Here is a 23,235-nt window from a genome sequence, read left to right as displayed (position 1 = left end):
CTCGGCTTTCCCCATCGAACACACGGATGCACACAGATTCAAATATTAATGTAAATAAAAGTCTGATATTAAAATCAGTTTGACTTGACCCAGGCATAACAAACGGCATGTTAATTAACTTACAGAGTGAAAAAACGCGAACTCCTGGCCAACTAGCCAAACACCGCGGAGAACGTCCAAACGCTCATGGAGTGACAGCGGGTACGGGCAATCACAGGTTAGCAAGATACGGAACGAGCCAATCGACTAGCCAATCCGAGGTCTTCGACGTGAGCGCCCGTTTTCCGCTTGGTCTTAGTGCCGGTAGGTACGTATCAATTTATATTTAATATAGCGTAACAGTAAAGCGCAACAATAAATAAGTAAATAAACGGTCGTTCATCGGCCCATTTTAGTCGGCCCAGTACACAGCACAATAAATATATTTTTGTAGTACATCAAAACTGAGCATTACAGTCGGCTTTTGACTTGGTTTTGTTGTACCTACGTAGTGGCCAGTGATCGCATAAAGTTACAATCATTTTGGATAAAATGCAAAAACATTCACCTTTTGCCAAGCCCAAGGGCTGAAATGGCCTCGATTTTATCTTCTTTTAACTCTTCTCTAAAACAATACGTGAAAAACACAATGAGATCACAAAAAAGTCTGAATAACATCACAATGAGGTAGTCACATGATAATTCATAGCAGTTAATTATACAGAAATGCATTAATTTTGGTCGGCTTCGGTCGTAAAGCAAATGGAAGGAATGTACATATCCCATATATGACACCAGGAATACAGTGTAAAAGAAAGGACTACTAGGACCACACGGAAATGAACAAATAAAAGACTATAATAATAAAGTCCAAATATTGCTCAAATAAAGTCATAATTTTGTCAACATGAAGTTGAAGTATTAGGAGAATGAAGGGACTGAAAACGCTTTTCAAATAAATATTTAATCACTAGGTGATGAACATGTTACATTAAGTCGCTTATTATTATTTTATTTTTATAATAAAAAAAAAGTTGTTTTTTTTTTATTTGCATCCTTTTTTGTAAAACTACAAATGTATTCACATAACATGATGACCTGACTTAAAATAACAACTTTAATCTTGTAAGATTACAATTTTTTTCTTGGAAAATAACATTTTAACAATTACCACTTTTTCATAATATTTATTTTTTTTCCTGCAAACATTGATCTTGTAATATCGTTCCTTTTGACCAGTAATTTTACAACTTTATTCTTTTACTATTCCGAATTTTTGTCGCAATATGACAAAAACATTACGATGACTTGACTTAGAATAACAACTTTAATCTTGTAAGACATTTTTTTTTTCTTAGAAAATAACATTGCAACTTTTATCTTAATATTTTTTCCTACAAACTTTGATCTCGTAATATTGCGACTTTTAACCCACTAATTTTACTACTTTATTCTATTCTGACTTTTTGCCGCAACATGACAACTTTAATCTCATGCCATTATGACCCGACTTTCCGCCTGAAACATTACGTTAAATTGTCCAAAAAATTCTCAAATAAGCTCGCCTTTATTATTGTAACATTCAGATTTAACATTCACACTTTTTTTTTGTAAACCTACCAATATATTCACATAAGATTATGATGACCACTTAAAATAACAACTTTGGTCTTGTAAGATTCTTTTTTTTTTTTTCCTTGGAAAATAACAATGAACTTTTCTCGTAATATTACCTCTGTTTTTTTCTACAAACTTTATTTTTGTAATATCTCAACTTTTGACGAGTAATTTTACAACTTGATTCTTTTACCATGTCGCATTACGCCAACTTTAATCTCATGCCATTATGACCTGACTTTACGCTTGTAACATTACAACTGTCGCATTCCGACTTTTCTCATGAAAAAAACAAAAACAAAAAAAACTCCTCTAAGATTACGATGACTTTTTTTCTTGGAAAAAACAACTTTATTCTCAAAACGTTGCAACTTTTTTCCTGTAAATTACATTTTGTTTCTCAAAATATCATGACTTTTAATCGTAAATTTTGTAAAAGTAAGACGTTCTTTTCCGTAATTAACGATTTCATAATATTACAACTTTTAGGAATTTTTTAAATGTTCTTTTCGGCGTGGCCCTAATACTCCATCTTACATTGGAGCTTCATGATGATGTTAGAAAATAAAGACAATACTGACTTGCTGGAGGTAAACCATTCTCTCTCATTGCAATTGCAGTTTGGCTTGCTGTTAGGTTTTTTTGTTGGGTTTTTTTGCAGCCTTTGCATTTGGTTGGAGTGGCATTGTAAATTTCATTGCATTAATGCGTTAATCATGATAATACTAATCGGAAGAACCAAACACAATCCTCAAGCATGTGTCGCTGCTTTGAGCTGCTGCAATTCTACGCCATCTATGGCATAGCGCGGCGCCTTTTTCCGCCCCTTTTGGAATATGGCGGCAATCTCCTCGAAGGCCTTGCCCTTGGTCTCGGGCATTCGCAGGTATGTGAACAAGGTGAAGCCGAACAGCAGCGCGGCAAACAGGATGAACACGTACGGACCCAGCCAGGCCTGAGGAAGAGGAAACATCAAACAAAATGACTGCCTCAGACTTTAAATATGAAGAAATGCACGGCTGCAGGTTATTACAAGGGGTCGCATTTCGTCAGTTTGGAAACGATGGTAAGTTGTGCTTCAACAACAACAACAACAAAAGGCTTCGCTACACATCTTAAAATAAAACTCTTCCCACAAGCAGCTGTAAATTTGATCTTCTTGTTTTTCTTTGGCGAATAGGCTAAGCTAGCATGATGTTCCTGTTAAAATGTGTAAAACGTTTGGTTAAAATGGTTGAAAAATGCTATCACCCTTTAAAAATGTAGCAAAATAACACTATGACTTGTATTATACATGTACATAATATTTTATGATGAATTTTAAAAATAAAATCAAATAAAATAAAATGAAGACCTCAGAGGCAGTGTGTGTTCTGGCAGACATACAGTATTTACGGCTCAGGAGATGTGAACCAGCAATCCTACCTGTATGTACGAGAAGGTCATGCCTACGAGGAAGTTACTGGTCCAGTTGCAGCAGCCGGCCAGAGCAATGGCCGCCGGCCGAGGACCCTGGCTGAACAGCTCGGCCACGATGAACCACGGGATAGGACCCGGCCCGATCTCAAAGAAACTGACAAAGAGGAAGATGGCCGCCATGCTGAAGTAGCTCATCCAGGAGTACTCTTCCTGCAGGGTGTGGGGAAGACGACCCGGTTTTCTCTCGGCTACAGCTATCCTTTTATAAGAAAAGCGGACGCAGCCATACCTGGAATTTGAGGCCAACCGTCATGGCGATGGCGCAGCAGCACATGCCGCCCAGGCCCACCAAGGTCAGGGTGCGCCTGCCGGCCCGGTCCACCAGTGCAACCTGGAAGAAAAGCAAGTGTCAAAGTGTTTTGGATGTTGCTTCCTCGTGTTTGTGCTACCACCAATACTCACAGACACCAGGGTGAAGATGGTGTTGATGACGCCAACGCCGATGGTGGCGTAGACGGGTTGACTGATGCCGGCCTGAGCGAAGATAGCTGTGGAATAGTAAAAGATCTGCAAGACAGAAAATGTACAGATTTGAATGCTATGGATGCTCATAGAAGTGTTCAAATAAGCCCAGATTTTGCATTTCTGGGAATACTTTAGTACATACAGTATACTGTACAGAATGTTTATGTGGAGATCATTCAAACCTGTCAACTGTATTTCTATGTCGCTTTTTATTTTCTTAAATCACTGAACAATCTACAAGGTTTATTAACTTATTTTTCTATTTTTGCTTGCATTTTATTTGATTTGATTTTCTAAACAATTGAACAATCTAAACTTTATTTACTATTTTTCTATGTATCTTTTTTTGCTTCCTTTTTATGTATTTATTTTTTGAATTATGGAACAATCGACAAATTTTATTTAGTTACTTATTTTTCTATGTATCTTTTTTTGCTTCCTTTTTATGTTTTTTTTTTTTTTTAATGATTGAACAATCTACACACTTTCGTTACTAACCCTTTTAAACAATTGAATAATCTTCTGACTTATTTTTCAATGTTTTTTTTTGCTTTTTTTAAATGTTATTTTATTTTTTTACATAATTGAACAATCTACAAACTTCATTTTTTTATGTATTTGTTTTGCTTTCTTTTTATTTTATTTTTGAAATGATTGAACAATCTATACGCTCCATTAATTTACTTAATTAGATTTCTATTTATTTTATTTGAAAAAATGATTTAACAATCTCAAAACTTTATTTAATTACTTATTTTTCTACTTTTATTTTGTTTTTTTAAATGACTGAACAATCTATAAACTCAATTTATTTACTTATTTTGTTTTCTATTTCTTTTTTATTTTATTTTATTTTTAATGATTTAACATATTTAGCTACTTATTTTTCTATGTTTTTTATGTTTTCTTTTTATTTTTTTTTAAATGAGTAAATCTATAAACTCCATTGATTTATTTATTTAGTTTTCTGTTGTTGTTGTTTTTTTTAAATTATTGAACACGCCACAAACTCTATTAACTTTATTATGAGACTTTTGATTTTTTTCTTTCACCATTAAAAAATGGTAACACAGGAAGTGACAATAAAAAATCCCAATTTTAACAAAACAGACAAAAAAAAAAAATGCGCCCACTGACCGCGTTAATGCCCGACAACTGCTGCGACAGATGCATCATGAGGGCCACAAAGAGCTGGCGCCTGTACACAGAGGAGCAGATCTTTGGAGAGAATACGCATTAAGTAATATCACCATCATCATCATCACCACTGAACCAGAACAAAAACAAGATGACAGACCACACCTATGTTTGGAATTCCTGTGCAAAGACCTACCAAAGACAGGATGGAGACCCGAGGCTCCTTGTCGGCGTCCTCTTTCTCCCTCCTCATTTCTTCCAGATCAGCAGATGCGTCATACGCCCCCTTCAGGCGATACAGACCTGCAACAGGACACGGGACGTGTGAAAAAAAAACAGAAAATAAAATAACATAAAATAGCAACATAACATAAAACACAAGATAAGATACATAAAAGAAAATAAACTAATTACTAACAAACAAACGTGTAAATAACATTTACACTTGTTGTTTCATATACAAACAACATAACATTAAGGTTTAGCAACACTAGCATAGCCAGGTGAGCTAAAGCGCTAACACTACACTCACATTTTAACAGCAACATCATGCTAGGTTAGCCTCTTCGTTAAATAAAAAAAAAAAGGTTAAACTTCCATCTCTCACATCTGTAGCTGACTGACAGGCGTCTTCATTTTACGACATGTAGTGAAGCCTGACTTATCTATTTACTTATTCTAGAAAGCTACCCAATGTGAAGCGGTGGGCATACAGTATATACAATGATTTGATACGGCATTAAGGTCTTATAATAAACACATGGAGACTTTTTTACATACTTTCCTGAGCCTCTCGTTCCTTGCCCAGTAGGATGTAAAGGTAGCGCGGGCTCTCGGGGCACAGCGGCAGCAGAAGGGATTGCAAGACGGCAGGGGCCCCGGAGAGACCCAGCAGCAAGGGCCACATGTCGTCATTACCCAGGATAAAGTCCAAGCCTATGACCTATAGACATGCAAAGTCCATATAGGCAGTTTGCTATTTATGTTGTGTGTGTCGCCCACCTGGCTGATGAGGATACCAATGACAATAGCCAGCTGGTGCAGAGTACCCAAGGCCCCCCTGTAAGCTTTGGGTGCAATCTCTCCAATGTACATGGGCACAAGGCCAGACGACAAGCCTGCAACACAAAAAGTATTGGGACACGACGCAAACTGGAGCGCTCTAACAGACGCCATCTGTAAATCACACAGCACAATCACACTTCAGACTCCCCGCATGAAAAACTAAACAAAACAGACAAATAGTAACATAGCAACATCATGACAAGAGAAAAAGTCGTAATCTAATGAGAATAAAGTCGCTCTATTGCAATAAAAACAAGGTGTAATGGAGAAAAGACTGAAGTTGTGATATGAGAAGAAAGCAGCGGCAATACTACGAGAATGCATTTGTTACACAACGAGACCATGGTCGTAGTTGTACAACAATAAAGTTGTGACATTACAAAGAAAAAGTCGGGCTCTTTTCTTAAAGTTATGAGAAAAAAAGTTTTTAAAAGTCTTATAATAAAGTTACAAGAAGAAAATGTTGTAAGCTTATGGCAATAACTTGCTCCAAATCAATGCATTACAAAAAACTGAAAAAAGTCGTAGTCTTACAACAACAAAGTTGTGATACATTTTGGCTCAAAATCTGGCATCACAAGCGGTAAATCAGGCCGTGTAGTTACAGGAAGGTTCACTAAAACCCTCGCTAACACCTGCCTGTCAAACTAGCATCTTCATTTCTCCGTATTACATCTGGATTTGATATATTTCATCCTTTTTCCAGCACGTGTGGCGTACCGCAGTAAAACCCCATGATGGCGCGGCCCGTGATGACCATGACGTGAGGCTTCCACATCTTGCACAGCCCCATGAGGAGACCAGCGGCCACAGCCAGAACGTTGACCATCAGCATGCCCTTGACCCTGCGAGACCGGACGAGGTGACAAGGACGTCGCTTGAAGACACAAGACACAAAACCTCTCCCTCGCCCTTCCTCACCGGCCTCTCAGGTCTCCCACGAATCCCACCAGGAAGGAGGAGACCATGCCCCCGACGGAGAAGATGGCCACAGAGAGAGACCAGTACATGACCACGGACGAGTGCGTTCCCGATTCCTCCTCCTGAAACATGTCTGCGGTTCTGTTTGGAGACAGGACGGCAGCCTCTGGGGACAACACGGCCAGCGAGCGTCCATAGTGCCTCTCGATAATCTACCACATGGACGCTCTCATTTAATAAGAAGGAAATATTAATTCATTATTCAGATGTGTTTGTCCACATTAAAAAGCATTATTGTGTACTTTATCCGCTCCCTCCAACTTAATAGACGCCATATATCACATACAGCAGGGGTGCCCTAACTTTGTCCAGCGGGTGCCATAGTGAAAAATGAAAGGATGCAACTTTGCCACTTTGATATTTTGAAAAGCAACACGTATAAATATGCTAACAAGTTAAATATATTTCTAGAAAAAACTGAATCTCAGCTTTGTCATATAGGTGAAAAAGTGTATCACGAGTAGGGCCTGTCACGATAATCGATAAAAGTATTAATCGAAAGATAGAAAAAAACGAGGTCGAGAATTTTGACGATTGGATAAATTGACTTGTACGTATGCCTGTTCCATTTCCTCGTCTTTCTGTAGCGCACAGGCTGGATGAGAAGAGGGTTTACTCTTCTTGTGTCTGAGCGCATTGGTTTGCGTACTCAAATTAATGGAAAAAGTGAGCCTCCTCTCATTATTTAGCATCTTTGTCACAGTACGTGGAGGCGGGGGCGAGGTTACGTATTTATAGAATACTCTGAGTGCTAGCTAGCAGTTATCAAGCAAACGCTAATATGAATGAAAGCACAAAAGCGATAGTTTCTAAGCCGAATGCCACAGTTCCGGTGTGGATGTACTGTGGGGCTTCGTCCCGGAGGTTGGCGCTTGATGATGTTTGATCGGCGAAGTGAATGTACAGTGCCGGTCGGCGCGAGCTCGCTATACCCAGGGTATGTACAGTATGTGAAGTTAGTAGGCATCTTCCGTGCCTCGCACAGATACACTACAATTGAGTACCATCTAGTGGCTCAAATGTGACATGACACAGTGATCATGAAATGATAAACTTAATGATAATATGGTCTTAAAAAAATTGTTATCGTGACAGGCCTAATCATTAGCACTTTGGACACCCCTGACATACAACAACGAAACATTAAGGAGTGGGACAGGAGGTTGCAAATGTTAGCAACACTAGCATAGCTATGTGATGCTACAGTGCTAACATGACACTCGCATGGTAACAGCAACGTCAACATTAAACTGACAGCTCCGACGTCTGGAGCTGACTGACGGACATTTGGCAGAACTTTAAGATGTGTATTGAAGTCTACGTTGTTTTTTAAAAATGTCCAAATTGTGGCCCGGGGGCCATTTGTGGCCCGCGGCACATTGTAAAAATAAAATTTTAACAAGAAAACTAAAAAACAGCAAAAATTACAAGAATAAACTCCAAATATTGAGTAAAAAGTTGTTATCTAACAAGAAAAGGTTGTAATTTTAGGAGAATAACGTAATATTGGTAGGAAAAATAAAATCATTTTACTATCATAAAGCTGAAATATGCTAAACAAACAAAATGTGTAAAGTTGTTTTTTTTAGATTGTGGAAAAAGTTACAATGGCATGAAAATAAAGCCAAAATATTATGGGAATAAAATCAGAATTACGGGAAGAAAGTTGAAATAGCAGAAATGGTAAAAACAGCTGCAATTTTACAAGAATAAAGTCAAAATATTAAGAAAATATGTTAGGAGCATTGAGTTGAAATACTAAAGAAAAATTGTTTTTTGTAAAAAAAAAAAAAAAAAAAAAAAAAAATCAGAAAGAAAAATAAAGATGTAATTTTTGGAAAATTAGGTTGTGGAAAAGTTAGAATATTATGGGAAGAAAGTCCTATTATGAGAAGAAAATGTACAAATATTATTTACTGTAAGAAGAAAGAAAGAAATAAAACAGAGGAAAAGTGGTTGGCAAAAAAGAGCAAAGTTCATACTAATAATACACTTTGTCACTTTATTTTGCTGTACAAAACATCAAAATGGCACTAGCATCCTTTCATTTTTTTAGTTTTTGGCCCTCGCTGGAAAAAGTTTGGACACCCCTGGTGTACACATTCCTCTCGCCCGGGGCGGGTCATGTCTACGACGAAGGTCTTTCCTGCATGGCGTCATGAAAGGCAGCAACGATAGATTTGATGCACATTTGGTGCTCATACACGGGCTCTTTCATTAAACAATGTCATTCATTATAATTATTAATAATTATATGATCAATTACCAATTAATATATTAATTATACATGTATATTACAACATTTTAATTCATTACAAATCTACAATAACATTTTTGATCATTTTAAATAAATAAATTATTATAATTGTGTACTAATTTATTAATTATAAATATATATAACAACATTTTTGGTTATAATTATACTAAATATATATTACAGTAATCCCTCGTTTATTGCAGTTAATTGAATCCAGATCCGTCCGTGATAAGTGAATTTGTGAAGTATGATTCCTTAATTATAAATCAAATATTTTCATAGTTAGATCATAGCAAACCCGTTTACGACCTTCTAAATACGTTTTTTAACATTAGAGCCCTCTAGACATGAAATAACACCCCTGTAGTCACCTTCACACTCCTGTTGCCCAATATAGTAGACATAACACGAGAATTAAAAACAAGCAAAAGTATGTTTCTTGCGATTACTCGAATAAAAATATTTTCAGTGGAATAATCGATTAGTGAAACATTCCATAGCTGCGGCCATACTGCACGGCAGGCCCGACGTTCGACCGCGTGTGCACGAAAGCGTCTATCGAGGGCGAGCTCACCCGCTGCGGCGCGTTGATGACTCCCATGCTGTAGCCAAACTGCAGCGAGCCCAGAGCGGCGGTGAACACCGCCAACGCCAACGTTCCCGTCAGCTCCTGCAGCAGGAGGGAGTTCCATCATCATGTCATCAAAAACCAAAAACAAACCCCACCTATGAGCAGTGCATTCTCGTACACGTGCATTCGAACGCATCGGATGTGGTTATTCTATAAACATGACGTGCAAGTAAAGGGACGGAGAGAAGCGTGGTCTTACCTTTCCCGACTCCATAATCAACGGTCGAAGAGTGTCAACCCGAGCCCAGAAAGATAGCTAATGATCAATGACCACAGCGTGATCAGGGAGCACACGCACACACACACGCACACACATGCATATGTACACACACCAAATGGTGCAAACAGTGCCACCAACACAAATAACAACATGCAAGATGGGCAGAAATACATAAAAAACCCACAAATGTTAGGATGCATGTGTCATTACATGGAAAAGGATGTGTTACAGTAAAAAGAAAAAGAGATGCAACACATGTCAACACTCTTGCTAGCGGTTAATCATACACTCGACCCAAACTCAAAGTCTGAAAAAACACCAGGCAACGCTTTCAAGAACACACATCAGCAACACGGCTCTGCTCTTGGTTTATTTCTTTCTCTTACACCGTCTCTTTTACAAAACAAAAGAAATCCCCCAAAACAGGATGATTAGTAACGCTCTTTCAAAACAAAGCAGGAAGAAGAAAGAAAATAATAACAGATTACAGTGGTTTTGTCTTTTGAGAGTCCACAGTGTAATGACTGGAATGGACAAACACGGCTTGCATTCGTCACACACACACACACACACACACGCACGCACGCACGCACGCACGCACGCACGCACGCACGCACGCACACACAATCAGGGAAGACTGCCAGGCTCTTTATTGCTAAAACGTTAACCTGTTTGCCCACACGCTAACCAGACACCTTGTACATCACCTCATACAGTACACGACCACGTTGTGAGGTTTTATTACATCACCTTCCGGAAGAATAAATAGGTGGCGGAGAAAAAAACCAAAAAACATGTTAGCATCCTGTTTAAAAAAAATAAAATCAAATAAAATAAAAAGGTCGCACTGATGAAGCAAACAAAATCAAGCAAAAAAATGAAAGTGTGAGGGCCACATTGAAAAAGAAATACTTGGCGATTTCGAGAATAAAGTCGGAAATTTACGAGAATAAAGTCGGAAATTTACAAAAGAAAAAGATGTGAATTTCCAAGAAAAAAGTTGTAAATTTACAAATGTATTGTTGTAAATTTTATAACTTTTCTTCTTGTAAATTTATGACTTTTTTTTTCTTGTAAATTTACGAACAAAAGTTGTAATATTACCTTTGCCTAAGGCCAAAGGTCACTTAAGTCCCCCCCTTTTCATAGCTGTCTCAGACAATGCCTGTCACGACCGAATATTCAAATAATCTGAGATTTTGAGAATAAAGTCGTAAATTTACGAGAAAAAAGTCGTAAATAAAGTACATTTATTACTTTATTCTCATAATTTGATGAATTTTCTTCTTGTAAATTTACGAACAAAAGTCGTATTATTACCTTTGTCTAAGGCCAGAGGTCACATAAGTCCCCCCCTTTCATAGCTGTCTCAGACGATGCCTGTTACGACGGAGTATTCAAATCCTCTGAGATTTAGAAAATAAAGTCGGAAATTTACAAAAAAAAAGTTAATTTACCTCTGACACGTAACAGTACGACTTTATTCTTGTAAATTTACGACTTTGTCCTTGTAATATTACGACTATTTTCTCCTAAATTTTCGACTTTATTCTCAAAATCTCAGATAATTATTGTTTTTCAGTGTGGCTCTAATATGCCATCGTAGTATCCCACCGGCGAAAACTACTTATCTGGCAAATTTGTTTGTTATAGGGAGCTAGCAGGATTATGACAAAAATAAAAATAAAATCACAAAACCTAAGTGGAAGTTTGGCCGACGCGCCAGAAAACAATAAAATGCCGGTTTATTTTCAATTCCCGATGTTTGATTGCATTAGAAGAAATTCACGATCTTCTGCTGCCATCTGGTGACCATAGTGTAGTACTACGACATTGTTAGCTTTCAGGCAGTAGCTGCAATCACTTGCTAAAACGGTCACATTCGATGTGAAGCAAAGAAAAATAAACTAAAGAAATACACGGTGGCAAGACAAAAATGATGTATTTCATCGGGAAACGCTAGCTAGTTGGGGCATTCGTTTGTCGTAAGGACTTAGAAGGATTACGTAAAAAAAAACTTTACGAAACTTTGTAACAATGTGCAGAGAAATAACTCATTAGATTTTGTTGCAAATGTGATTAAAAATGTGGACACGCGAATGTATTTTCAATTTCCGACTGATGTTCGATCGCCAGAGAACAAAGTCACAGTCAATTGCTGCCATCTTGTGACCAAAGTGTAGAACTACATTGTTAGCTTTCGGGCAATAGCTGCAATTGCCCGTTAAAACGGTCACATTTGACATGAAGCAAACAAAAGTTAAACTAAAAGAATGCATGGTGGCAGGACGACAACAATGTAGTCCATCGGCAAAAGCTAGCTAACTAGTTGGCGCACTCATTTCTTATAGGGAGCTAGCAAGTTTAACGAAAAAAAAAAAAAGATATTCACAAGATTTTCTTTGTGGTATTCAGTGTCCAATGTTTGTTTACAATATAACCATGCCAATGTACAGTCATTTTCTGCCATCTTGTGACCAAAATGTAGTACTACATTTTTAGCTTTCAGGCAATAGCTACAGTACAATAGCATCTTGTTAAAACTGTCACATTTGATATGAACCAAAACTAAAAATTAGTAAAAAAAACAAAACAAAACAAAACAAAACACGGGGGCCGGTGGCAGGACGACAAAGATGTAGCAAAAGCTAGCTAGTTGTCGCCTTTGTTTGTTATGGGGAGCTAGCAGGATCAACCAAAAAAATAGTAATTAATCGCAAGAGAACAAATTCATATGCTGCCATCTTGTGACCAAAGTGCAGTACTACATGGTTAGCTTTCAGGCAGTAGCTACAATAGCATCTTGTTAAAACGGTCACATTTGATATGAAGCAGACAAAATTTAAAAAATACACGGTGGCAGTAAGATGACAATGTATTCCATCTGCGAAAGCGAGCATTTTGGTGTGTTTTTTTGTTATAGGGAGTTAGCAGGATTAACAACAAAAAAAACATTTTCACCAAACTAAGCAATTACTCACAAATTTTGTTGCAATTGTGATTAAAATGTGCACACAGGAACAGGAACTTATTGTAAATTTCCCACGTTTGATCACAGTAGAACAAATTCAGTCATTTGCTGCCATCTTGTGACCAAAGTGTGGTACTACATGGTTAGCTTTCAGGCAGTAGCTGCAATAGCATCTTGTTAAAATGGTCACATTCAATATGAAGCAGACTAAATCAAAGGAAAAAAAAAAACAGTGGCAGGAAGACGACGATGTGTTCCTTCTGCAAACGCTAGCTAGCTAGTTGGCACGTTTTTTTTGTTATGTTAGCAGGATTAACGAAAAAATAAAAACATTTCCATGAAACAATAACTCATAAAATGTAGTTGCAATTGTGATAAAAAAATGCGCGCACACAGGAATTTATTTTCTATTTCTGATGTCTGATCACAGTAGAACAAATCCACGGTCATTTGCTGCCATCTGGTGATCAAAGTGTGGTGCTACATCGTCTTTTTCAGGCAATAGCTTTTTTGTTATAGGGAGTTAGCAGGATTAACCAAAAAAAAAAAAGATTTTCACAAAACTAAGCAATTTTTCATTAAATCTGTGGCAATGGTGATTAAAATGTACACACACAGGAAAAGTAACTTATTTAAAATTTCCGACGTTTGATCGCAGTAGAACAAATTCAGTCATTTGCTGCCATCTTGAGACTGAAGTGTGGTACTACACGGTTAGTGTTCGGGCAGTAGTTGCAATCTTGCATCTTGTTTAAAATGCTCACATTCGACATAAAGCAGACAAAACCCAACTAAAAATACACGGTGGCAGGAAGAAGACAAAGTATTCCATCAGGACCCTAGCTAGCTAGTTGGCGCGCTTGTTTGTTACAAGGTGTTAGCAATATTACCCAAAAAAAGAAAAAGATTTTCATGAAACTGAACAATAACTCATAAAATTTAGTTGCAATTGTGATAAAAAAATGTGCGCACACAGGAATTTGTTTTCAAATTTACGACGTTTGTTCACAGTGGAACAAGTTCACGGTCCTTTGCTGCCATCTGCTGACCAGAAATCGTTGCTTTTTTTTTTTCTAGCCTGTCGAGGAAATATTGTTATTGTATCGTCACAAACGTGCACGGCCCTTTGGGTGATTTGTTATGTTCCACGCAAAAAATGATGGATCCAACAACCATTGGGATAGAATTACACGCAAATGCCTTCTTGTGTTTGCGTGGTGTCCCCACCACCCGCCTACTTGCTGCTAAAAATAGAAGAACTGCATGAAAAAGGCCCACCAAGCGGCCTTCAGCGCGCTCACCACGTGTTTACCCTTCTCACGGACGTCCATCTCCACGTCCCGCCTCGATTGGGTTGGAACGGGACTACCCCGCACTCGATTCGGGGACGTGTGCTGTACAGTTGACCATGACACTAAATAAAGTGGGTTCAGAGGTCGGGGGGGGGGAAGGTCATGAACACACCTTTTGTTGATTGACAGCAAGTTTGATGCAGCACCTTTGGAGTTGAATGAGGGAGCATCAGGAGGACATCTTCTTAAAGGGATGTGGACGTCGTTTGTTGCATATGCCGCCGGAGAGCGACAACATCGTTGAGGAAGAAGACGAGCGATGAAGGTGGGACGCTGACGGGGAGGAACGAGGAGGGATGGAAAAGTGCACAAAGAGGAAGAAACGGTTTCAAAGGAGTCACAACAACCCTCCTCGTCATCCGTAAAACTGTTTTTTTTTTTGTGTGTGTCTTAAAAGTTCAGCCCCGCCCTTTTAGGCTTCCCGTGACTCGTTGCCCAGTGGGAGAGTGGCGAGTGAATGGCGGGGGGCGGCGCCATCACCAGTTCATCATGGAGTTCCTGTTGAGGGTCATGAAGAAGACCTGGCTGCTGCCTCCCGATCGCACCGACGCAAAGAACACCTGTGCACGGAGATGAAAAGATGGCGTGTACGCTTCAGTAAGGAGTTTATCATGGCGACCGTTCACAAAGCCGCCAAAATCGATCCACATCACAATCAAAGTTCTTTTTTTGGGGGGGAATATTTTCTGGCAAGAGCGGATGAAAGCAACCACGGGTGAGGGCTCACCTTGTCGTTGCGCTCACACAGGAACTTGAGCCTCTGCGCCCTCTTGTGCATGAAGACGCCGTCCAGGTGGCCCGTCTCCACCGAGCGGATCTCGATGGCTTTCTCGCCCCAGCCCATGATCTGGTTGGAGTGGATGTAGGCTGTAGGATGGAGACGGCAAGCACAAACACAATTGCAGCATTTCCACTTCATTCAAATGAATGCAATTACTCAACATTTGGCAATACGTCCATAATACAGAATGTCTTGGTCTTTTTAGATGTTTCCAATTAGAAGTGAAATACGGAGGCCGACAGAGACAACCGTTCCAAACACAGAAATTCTCCAAAAGCAAAAAACCATCAATGTATAGTGTTTAGCATAGTGGAAGTGCTATAGTAGGCGTCTTCCGTGCCTCGCACAGATACACTACACTTGAGTACCCTCTAGTGGCTCAAATGTGACATGACACAGTGATCACTGAATGATAAACGTAATGGCAATATGGTCTAATAAAAGGTCGAAATGATCAATTATCGTTGATAATTTATAGCACAATTATCGACCAGCAAAATTTGTTATCGTGACAGGCCTGGTCCTGTTGAATTTTGGAAAGAAATGAAAAGATTGAACACTTTTGAAACATCTTTTCCAACAAATATTGATGAGGCAACTTATGGCAGAAACCTTATTATGAGCTCTTTAATCGTGTCAAAAGCAATTCCTTTGTGGTGGACAATGTAGACAAAAATGAAGATGTGACTATTTCTGTACAAAAAGTCAGTGAGATTGTGATGAAGTGAAGCAATAATAAGTCCTGTGGTGCAGACAAGATGTCCGCAGAGCATTTCAAATTCGCCAAGAGAAAACATTAGCCTCCGTTAGCAATATGTTTTACCGGGTTTTTAATGATGCCATTTTACCAATTGTCTTGTTATTTTAGCGCCCATTGTGAAATTAAAACGGAACTTTTTTAAAAGCACATCGTACCCCTATGCATATTGCCCAGGCTGCGGTACCAACCTGTGCTGCTGTGTTACGGAACCGGAAGTACAGAAGTACTGATGTACTGTACGTGTAGGTTAACGCGCTCCGGAAACAACATCACATGTACTTGTACTCTGACCAACCCTGTACAAAGCTCAGTCAGGTTCTAGTCAGGTTCTAGTTTGTGGAATGTTCTTTGGGCCATGTTTGTGTCTGAAATGAAGTTGATGATGATGATGATTGTAGATAGCAACACAGTACTTTACTGGTCTGTGCATGTAATACGCCTATCCGCCACACGGGGGCGATACAAAACAATGTATGGACTTCTCATAGCCTCACACTCATAAATTAGGATAATCACTGCTTTATATTTATTTTTGGACACTAATGGCTCTTCTCTCTACTTCATAACTGCCGTGATTCATGTTTTCATTTCAGATTGACCATGATATTAAATTCATATCCCCATAAGTGTATCTATTTTGAACTAAACGTGAACCCCCTATCCAGTCGGACACTGCAAACTGTAGTGCATGCGCACGTGGACAGTAAAAAAGTAGATCAAAAAAAATATATATATACACACCAGGAGGTTGCCTACAGCCATACCTGGTGATGTTAATGTTTTCGACCTGGCGCTAATTAGTGACTCGGTGGTTACTTGCGACTAAAAGAGACTGTGGTTAATTAAATAAAAGTGTAAATTGGAGCATTTGGGGCAGGCGTGTCCAAACGCTTGTCCAGCGAGGGCCACATAGTGAAAAATGGAAGGAAGCAACTTTGCTACTTTGATATTTTGTAAAGCAACACATGTAGATATGCTAGGAAGTTAAATCATCTTTGTGTTTTGGATGTTTATCATAATATTACGGCTTTTAGAAAATATTTTTTCTTTAATATTTCAACTCTAAGATACTAAAATGACAAGAATGATACTATTATGACTCATAATATTACACATTTATTCTCGGAATTCCCATAATATTTTGAGTTTATTTTCGTAACTAACTTTTTTCGCAACCTAATTTTCCAAAAAAATTACAACTTTATTCATTGTTGTCTTTGTTTCTCATAATATTACGACTTTCATATTTCAACTTTGTGCTCCTAAAATGATTTGTCCTCATAATTTTACGATGTTATTTTCATAAAATACGAAAATAAATACTTTTCCTCTTAATATTTTGATGTTATTCTTGTAAAATGACTGCTCTTGGTGGTTTATTTATTCATTTTTTTTGCTTTTCTTGTTAAATGGTATTTTTCAAATGCGCCGTGGTCCAATATTTTGTTTGTTTCTCGGAATATTACAACTTTACAAAATAATGTTAGAATACAACTTTCTCTTAATATTTTGACTTTATTCTCATAAAATTAAAGCTTTTTTTTCCTGTTTCTGCTGTTGCGTTGTTTTAAATTGTCCAACCATTTCAACTTTCCTCTGGTAAATTTTCTTCTCGTCATCACGACTTCATTTCTGTAATATTTTGACTTTATTCTTGTAAGTTTTTCCCGAACCCTTTTTCTTTGATATTTAAACTTTGCAAGTAAAACGACTGATTATTTTGCATTATAATATCACAACGTTATTCCCGTAAAGTTAGATTCAATTACATTACAACTTTTTTCCTCTTCACATTTTGACTTTTTTTTAAAATAAAATTACTGCTGATTTATCTTTTTTTTTTTTTTTTAGTTTTGTTGTGGAAATGATATTTTTAGAATGAGTTGTGGGCCAATAAAAAACAAAAAACACCCATGGGCCGCAAATGGCCCCCCGGCCGCACTTTGGACACCCCTGATTTAGGGCAAATAAGTGAATGTGCGAAACACACACACACACACACACACACACACACACACACACACACACACACACACACACACACACACGGAGTGACCTACCAACAGAGGTGGGCATCTCGCCCCACTGCAGCACCACATCCTTGGTGATCCGTCCGTAGGTGTTGACGTAGACGCCCTCGTCCTCGTAGCACAGCAGCATCTCCATCCCGTCTGTTTTAGGGAGCACCACGATGGCGTGAGGTGTCACCTGGCTCTGGATCTAACGCACATTTGACAAGCTTCCGTTAAAATAAATAAATAAATCCGTCAAATGTAAGCATAATCCCTATCCGATTAGAAGATCCCGGAGGGTATTTAAAGCCACATTGAAGCGGTATTTTGGAGCAGCTTGCATGTTTTAATCCCTTAAGAGCGTGTCGGCGGACGCAGAGGCTTCCTGCGTGGGGTGAACACATGTCATGTGATCAGAAACAACACACGGGGACTGTGTTCTCACAGGCAATTAGTCGGATATCCAGCTGAAAAAAAGAAATGTCAGTTTAGAAAATGCGCTGCAGCATATTCTCTATCAACACTGAGCGTAATAATACGGCAAAAGCCGCGTGAATGAGATGGTGCTTTGTTCCGTTGGATATCCCACAAACAGCAAGTGAGTTTAGCTTCCAAGGTGACGCACGGTGTGTGCTTGGCGTCCACTGGTGTCATTTAGCGCACAAAACGTGACTCGGGACTCAGTACAACACGAGAGTGACAGGGTGGCGAAAAAAAACTCATGTAAAGCCCCCCCCCCCCGCCACACATTTCTATTCTCACCATCAGCCTCACGCTGCCTCTCGAAATCAACTCAATGACTTTGAAATAGGATCTTACTATCATAATAATAATAATAATAATAATAATAATGAGAACCATAATACTAGATTCTTTACACCAGCCCATCATTTGGGGTGTTGATTTTTACCTTTTTGTTGTATTAATGTACTTCTACATATTGTTTACAATTAGTGGCCGTCTTTTGGATTATTGTCTGTTTGTCTGTTTGTTATTTATTATTTATTATATCTATTTGTTCAATCTGCTTTGCTCATGTTACGTATTATGCCACTAGATTCTCATATTTAACAGTCTGAAATATTTGTCTTTTTTTATTCATTTTACCGTCCCAAAACTTGTTTTTTTATAATTCTATAAATATGATTAAATTGTATTTGTTTAAATACACATTAAAATGAATTACAACTACTATTCATTATACTTATATACAAATTATGATAAATATTGATGATTACATTTACTATATTTAATAACATAGTAAAACATTTTCTTGAATTAAGTAAAGTACAAATAAAAAAACAGTGAAATATACAAAAAATAAGAAAAAGATTAAACAAAATATATAAAAAAAACAAATCAAATAAAATATTTTTTAGTTGCATTTTCTGTGTTTTATTTTCCAGTTTTATTCATTTTACCGCCCCAAAACCTGTTTTTAATATTCCTATAAATATTTTCAAATTGTATTTTGTTTAAATGCATATTATTAGAATGAATTATATTTACTAGTTCTTATAAATTTATATATTATATTATTATATTCATATTGTTAAATATTGATAGTCAAATGTACTAATAATAGTCAAAACTCATTCATTCAATAAATAAATACAAATAAAAATAGAAAATATTTGGCAGACAAAAATGGGATAAGAAGAATATTGCTAATATAATTTCTAATCATTTTTAATAATAATAATAATAATTCAGTAAAAATAATTAGATATATATTTCGCTGGTGTGAGAATAATTTGCTTATTTTAAAAACATACAAATAAATGTTGGCAAGTGTGCAACTGAAAAGCGGAATTTGATTGAACAAAAAAAAAAGACAATGTAAAAAATGGTTGCTGTAAGGTGAGAGGTCGGTGCAGTGTTAGTTGCTACTGCAGTACGTGGAATATTAGGCCTGTTAGATGCTGTGCTTGGGGGCAAGATGAGTTTTATTTCGTTTGTGTCTACGTTATCTACGCATCTCCACACGGGACTGCACATGGACACATGACACACTGCTGCTGTGCATGGACTGGGAGGGGTTTTTAGGGGATGGGGGGTGAGTGGGCTAACAAGCTACACATCTACTCATGTACGCTAGCGTGGTGGAGGGCAGCTTGTCACCTTGGTCTCTTTGGCACACTGAAAGACAAGTTGGCAGGGAAGGAGAGAGAGACAGGAGGTGAATACGACAGCACACTCGCTCAATGTCGTCACGTTGGGTCGTTGCTTCGCGGCAGACTTGAACAGGAGGATCTCCATCCGGCGCGTGACCCTCTTAAGGGTGCGTTCACGCTCCTCGTGTTCGGTTCGGTTAAAAGGAACTCTGGTATGTACAGTATATGCTCATGCGTCACGGGGAATCATGACGCAAATTAGACGATGATGTCACGTGATATGTTCAATTGTTCACAAAGAAGTGCGTTTTTTTGGGGGGACTAAAATATTTGTCCTGTGTTTCAAACTGATTACAATAACGATCAAGAAATGAATTACAGTGTAATTACTTTTAATTAAACCAATGAAATCAGGAGCGAGGGCCACATGGTGAAAAATGAAAGGATGCAACAAAAGCCTACGATTACTGCAAGCATGTACTTCCATCTTTGCACTTCTCATTTTTGCTGATGTTTTTTATTTCCACGTTCTTCTTAAATACTCTTCATAAATGTTCTTCTCGTAGTATTATTATGATTACTTTATTCCAATAATATTTTTTCCCCAACCTAATTTTTAAAAATTACAACTTTATTTAGTTTGTTTTTTCTCAAAATATTACAACTTTAAACAAAAACTACATTTTTCTTAAATATTTCAACTATATGCTACTGGAAATGAAATTTTTCCTCATAAAATCACAAGTTTATTCTAAACAAATTGCTACTTTTTTCTTGTTAGAGTACGACTTTTGTCCTCTTAATATTTTGACTTTATTCTCACAAAATCATAACTTTTTCAGCAACCTAATTTTCCAAAACGTACAACTTTATTCATTGTTTTCTTTGTTTCTCGTAATATTACGACTTTTTTTTCCTTTAATATTTCAACGTTGTGCTACTAAAATGATTTTTCCTCATAATATTACGATATTTATTACGTTATTCTCATAAAATAAGAAAAAACACTTTTCCTCTTAATATGTTGACGTTATTCTTGTAAAATGACTGCTCTCGGTGGGTTATTTATTCTTTTTTTTTGGTTTTCTTTGTAATCTTTGCAGCAAGCTTTAGCTTGGAAGCTTTGAGTTCGGTAACATGACATCCATCAGCTGTCCTATCAAGTCCTTACTTTATGCAAATGTTCTTTACTGTCCCGTGACAAAAACACCAGTGTGCACGCTAAGCGAGCGCACCGAGTATCTTTTTTGTGTTGTTTTTCTTCTCCCTGGAAGTGTGAACGCAGCCTAAAGTTGCCACCTGGGAATAAACTAATCTGCATGCAAACGCTAAAACCGCCTGAGCTCGCCGCATGCAGCGAATGATTGAGTGACTGCTGTTTAAGACTGATTGCCCTCACACTCGTCTAACGGGGACGAGAAGAGCCCAAACATTAAAATGAACGCGTTTAGCTGCAGGGAGGCTGACAGCCATCGCGGGTGTGTCTGTCTCGTAACAAGCGCTGCGGCACGCTAACACGAACACAAGCACGCTAAGCTTAGCAAGCTACCGACCAGCCACACGGTCAAACATCCGGAGTCGCCAGGATTACACGAAAGCGTTTGGACTTACGTGTGACGGGATGTAGATGTCGTACGGGTTGCCCGAGTCTACGTCGATGACGTGAAAGCCCACGCTGGAGCCGTAGATGACCTTCAACCTCTGGCCTTCCTCCACGGTCAGGTCGACGAGCTGGGGGCGATGCTGCAGCTCGGCGAACGACTGTGAGACGAAAAGGAACTTACTGCTGTTTGTCGAGCTAAAATATGTGGCAAGCCTGTACGTCTACACGGGATTGGAAAGTGTTTAATAGAGTAATTCCATTCATTTGAATAGAGTTACCAGAAAATAGAAAATAAGGTAGAAATATGTCATTCATTCTCCTGGTATATACAACACATCTATCCATTTTCTATACCCATTGTCCCCATTAGGGCTGCAGGGGCCTATTTTTAGTTTAAAATAATTTCTCATATTTTTTTATTTGGATTTCTCAATCAAAACTATATTTTTATTGAAGAATAAATCAGATTTTTATTTAATAATAATAGCATTGACAGTAACCCAAACTCAACAAATGACAAATTCCAAAGCTCTCAAACAAAAAGTGAGCCCTTCCTCCATAAAAACACACAAATCTGTAACGTGAACATTTCGTAGCGTACTGCTCGGTGCAAAGGCGGCCACCGTTTTACCTTAAAGGCCATGAATTTGTGATAGGGTTTGGGCGCCCAGGCGTAGATTTCCACAGAGTTCTTCAGCGCAATCACCAGGAATTTGATCCTCTCATACTTGACTGGAAGCAGGACACACGACACGCTTGTCAGCAGCGTTCCCAACGTGACCTCGCACACCGACTTTTGTTTTCTTACCAACTTTGTAATGCACACAGCCTTCCAGCTCCCCGACGGTGATCCAACCTTGCTTCTTCTCCACCTCTGGGTCGTTGTGTAATATTCTGTTCCTCAGCCAGGACAAGTAGTAGACGCGGAGCTTGTTCTTCTTCCCTGAAAGACACGAGACACGTTTCACAATCCCTTCCAGCAGCCCCTTTTTCCCACGAGGAAATTACGGCGATGCAAATCATCTGTTACAAAGTCAAACTCTTGCCATTATGAAGTCTTTTTAAGTGGCACATTTTGAAACGCCCCATTTGAAGAAATGTTTTCAGATGATTCAAGTGTAAACATAAGCCAGCCACCTTCACTATTAAGACGCACCAACCATCCACTGTGTTGCACCAGTGTAAACACAAGCTGAGCACTGAGCCTTTCACATATATTCATTTATTTGTGGCGGCCGGCCCCGTGTCGTTTTCAACTGGCACAAATACATTTGGCATTATTATGGTATAATTAGGAGATAAAAAGTCAGAATTACAAGATAAAAAGGTCTTAATGATGAGATATAAACTCAGAATTATGAGATAAAAAGTAAATTATGAGATAAAAAGCCACAAATACGAGATTAAAGGTAATAATTATGACAAGTAAAAATTAAGAGATACAAATCATAATTATGACATAACAGGTCAAAATTCCGAGATAAAGTCATAACTATGAGATAAAAAGTCAAAATTATGAGATACAAACTCATAATGAGATAGAGGGTAAAAATGACGAGATAAAAAATCCAAATTATGGGATAAAAAGTCATAATTATGAGATAAAAGGTCCAAATTACGAGATAAAGTTATAATTATGAGGTAGGAAAGTCATAATTATGAGATAAAATGTCAAAGTTATGAGATAAAAAGCCAAAATTACGAGATAAAAAGGTCATAATTACGAGATCAAAATCGAAATGATGATACAAACTGTGCATGTGCCACCTTCTTCACTGGAGCCTTCTTCACATGGCTCATGCTCAGACTTT

At 38.0% G+C, this 23,235-nt stretch overlaps 2 protein-coding genes across 23 annotated transcripts in view; both read right to left on the bottom strand.

The window, feature by feature from the left end:
- Positions 1-1,658: 1,658 nt before the first annotated feature.
- Positions 1,659-10,019, bottom strand: slc2a2 (solute carrier family 2 member 2). The gene is made up of 12 exons (XM_054795878.1): positions 9,811-10,019; positions 9,555-9,650; positions 6,664-6,875; positions 6,463-6,587; positions 5,680-5,795; positions 5,458-5,620; positions 4,874-4,980; positions 4,678-4,758; positions 3,478-3,582; positions 3,305-3,406; positions 3,022-3,225; positions 1,659-2,551 (listed from the first exon to the last, which is right to left on the bottom strand). The coding sequence occupies exons 1-12, from the start codon at positions 9,823-9,825 to the stop codon at positions 2,348-2,350; spliced, it is 1,530 nt and encodes a 509-aa protein (XP_054651853.1). The 5' UTR covers positions 9,826-10,019; the 3' UTR covers positions 1,659-2,347.
- A 161-nt stretch (positions 10,020-10,180) lies between these two features.
- Positions 10,181-23,235, bottom strand: part of tnika (TRAF2 and NCK interacting kinase a) — an 83,239-nt gene continuing 70,184 nt past the window's right edge. For 10 of the 22 annotated variants that reach the window (XM_054795856.1, XM_054795858.1, XM_054795869.1 and 7 more), the window contains 6 exons: positions 22,233-22,367; positions 22,056-22,156; positions 21,433-21,582; positions 17,756-17,915; positions 14,882-15,021; positions 10,181-14,714 (listed from right to left, as the gene is read on the bottom strand). In XM_054795856.1, the coding sequence (XP_054651831.1) occupies positions 14,631-14,714; positions 14,882-15,021; positions 17,756-17,915; positions 21,433-21,582; positions 22,056-22,156; positions 22,233-22,367 (770 nt within the window). In that variant the 3' untranslated portion in view covers positions 10,181-14,630. The other 12 variants (XM_054795853.1, XM_054795857.1, XM_054795862.1 and 9 more) reach the window with 4 other exon arrangements.

This window comes from Dunckerocampus dactyliophorus, chromosome 13, assembly GCF_027744805.1.
Source record: "Dunckerocampus dactyliophorus isolate RoL2022-P2 chromosome 13, RoL_Ddac_1.1, whole genome shotgun sequence".
Classification (NCBI taxonomy): Eukaryota; Metazoa; Chordata; class Actinopteri; order Syngnathiformes; family Syngnathidae; genus Dunckerocampus; species Dunckerocampus dactyliophorus.
The sequence above is the reverse complement of the archived record's forward strand: the minus strand, read 5'-3'. Positions and strand labels throughout refer to the sequence as shown.

Coding starts and splice junctions, on each gene's coding strand:
- slc2a2 (XM_054795878.1), bottom strand. Junction 5,796..6,462: donor CATCATGGGGTTTTACTGCG/GTACGCCACACG, acceptor TTTGTGTTGCAG/GCTTGTCGTCTGGCCTTGTG. Junction 3,407..3,477: donor CCATCTTCACCCTGGTGTCT/GTGAGTATTGGT, acceptor CTTTTCTTCCAG/GTTGCACTGGTGGACCGGGC.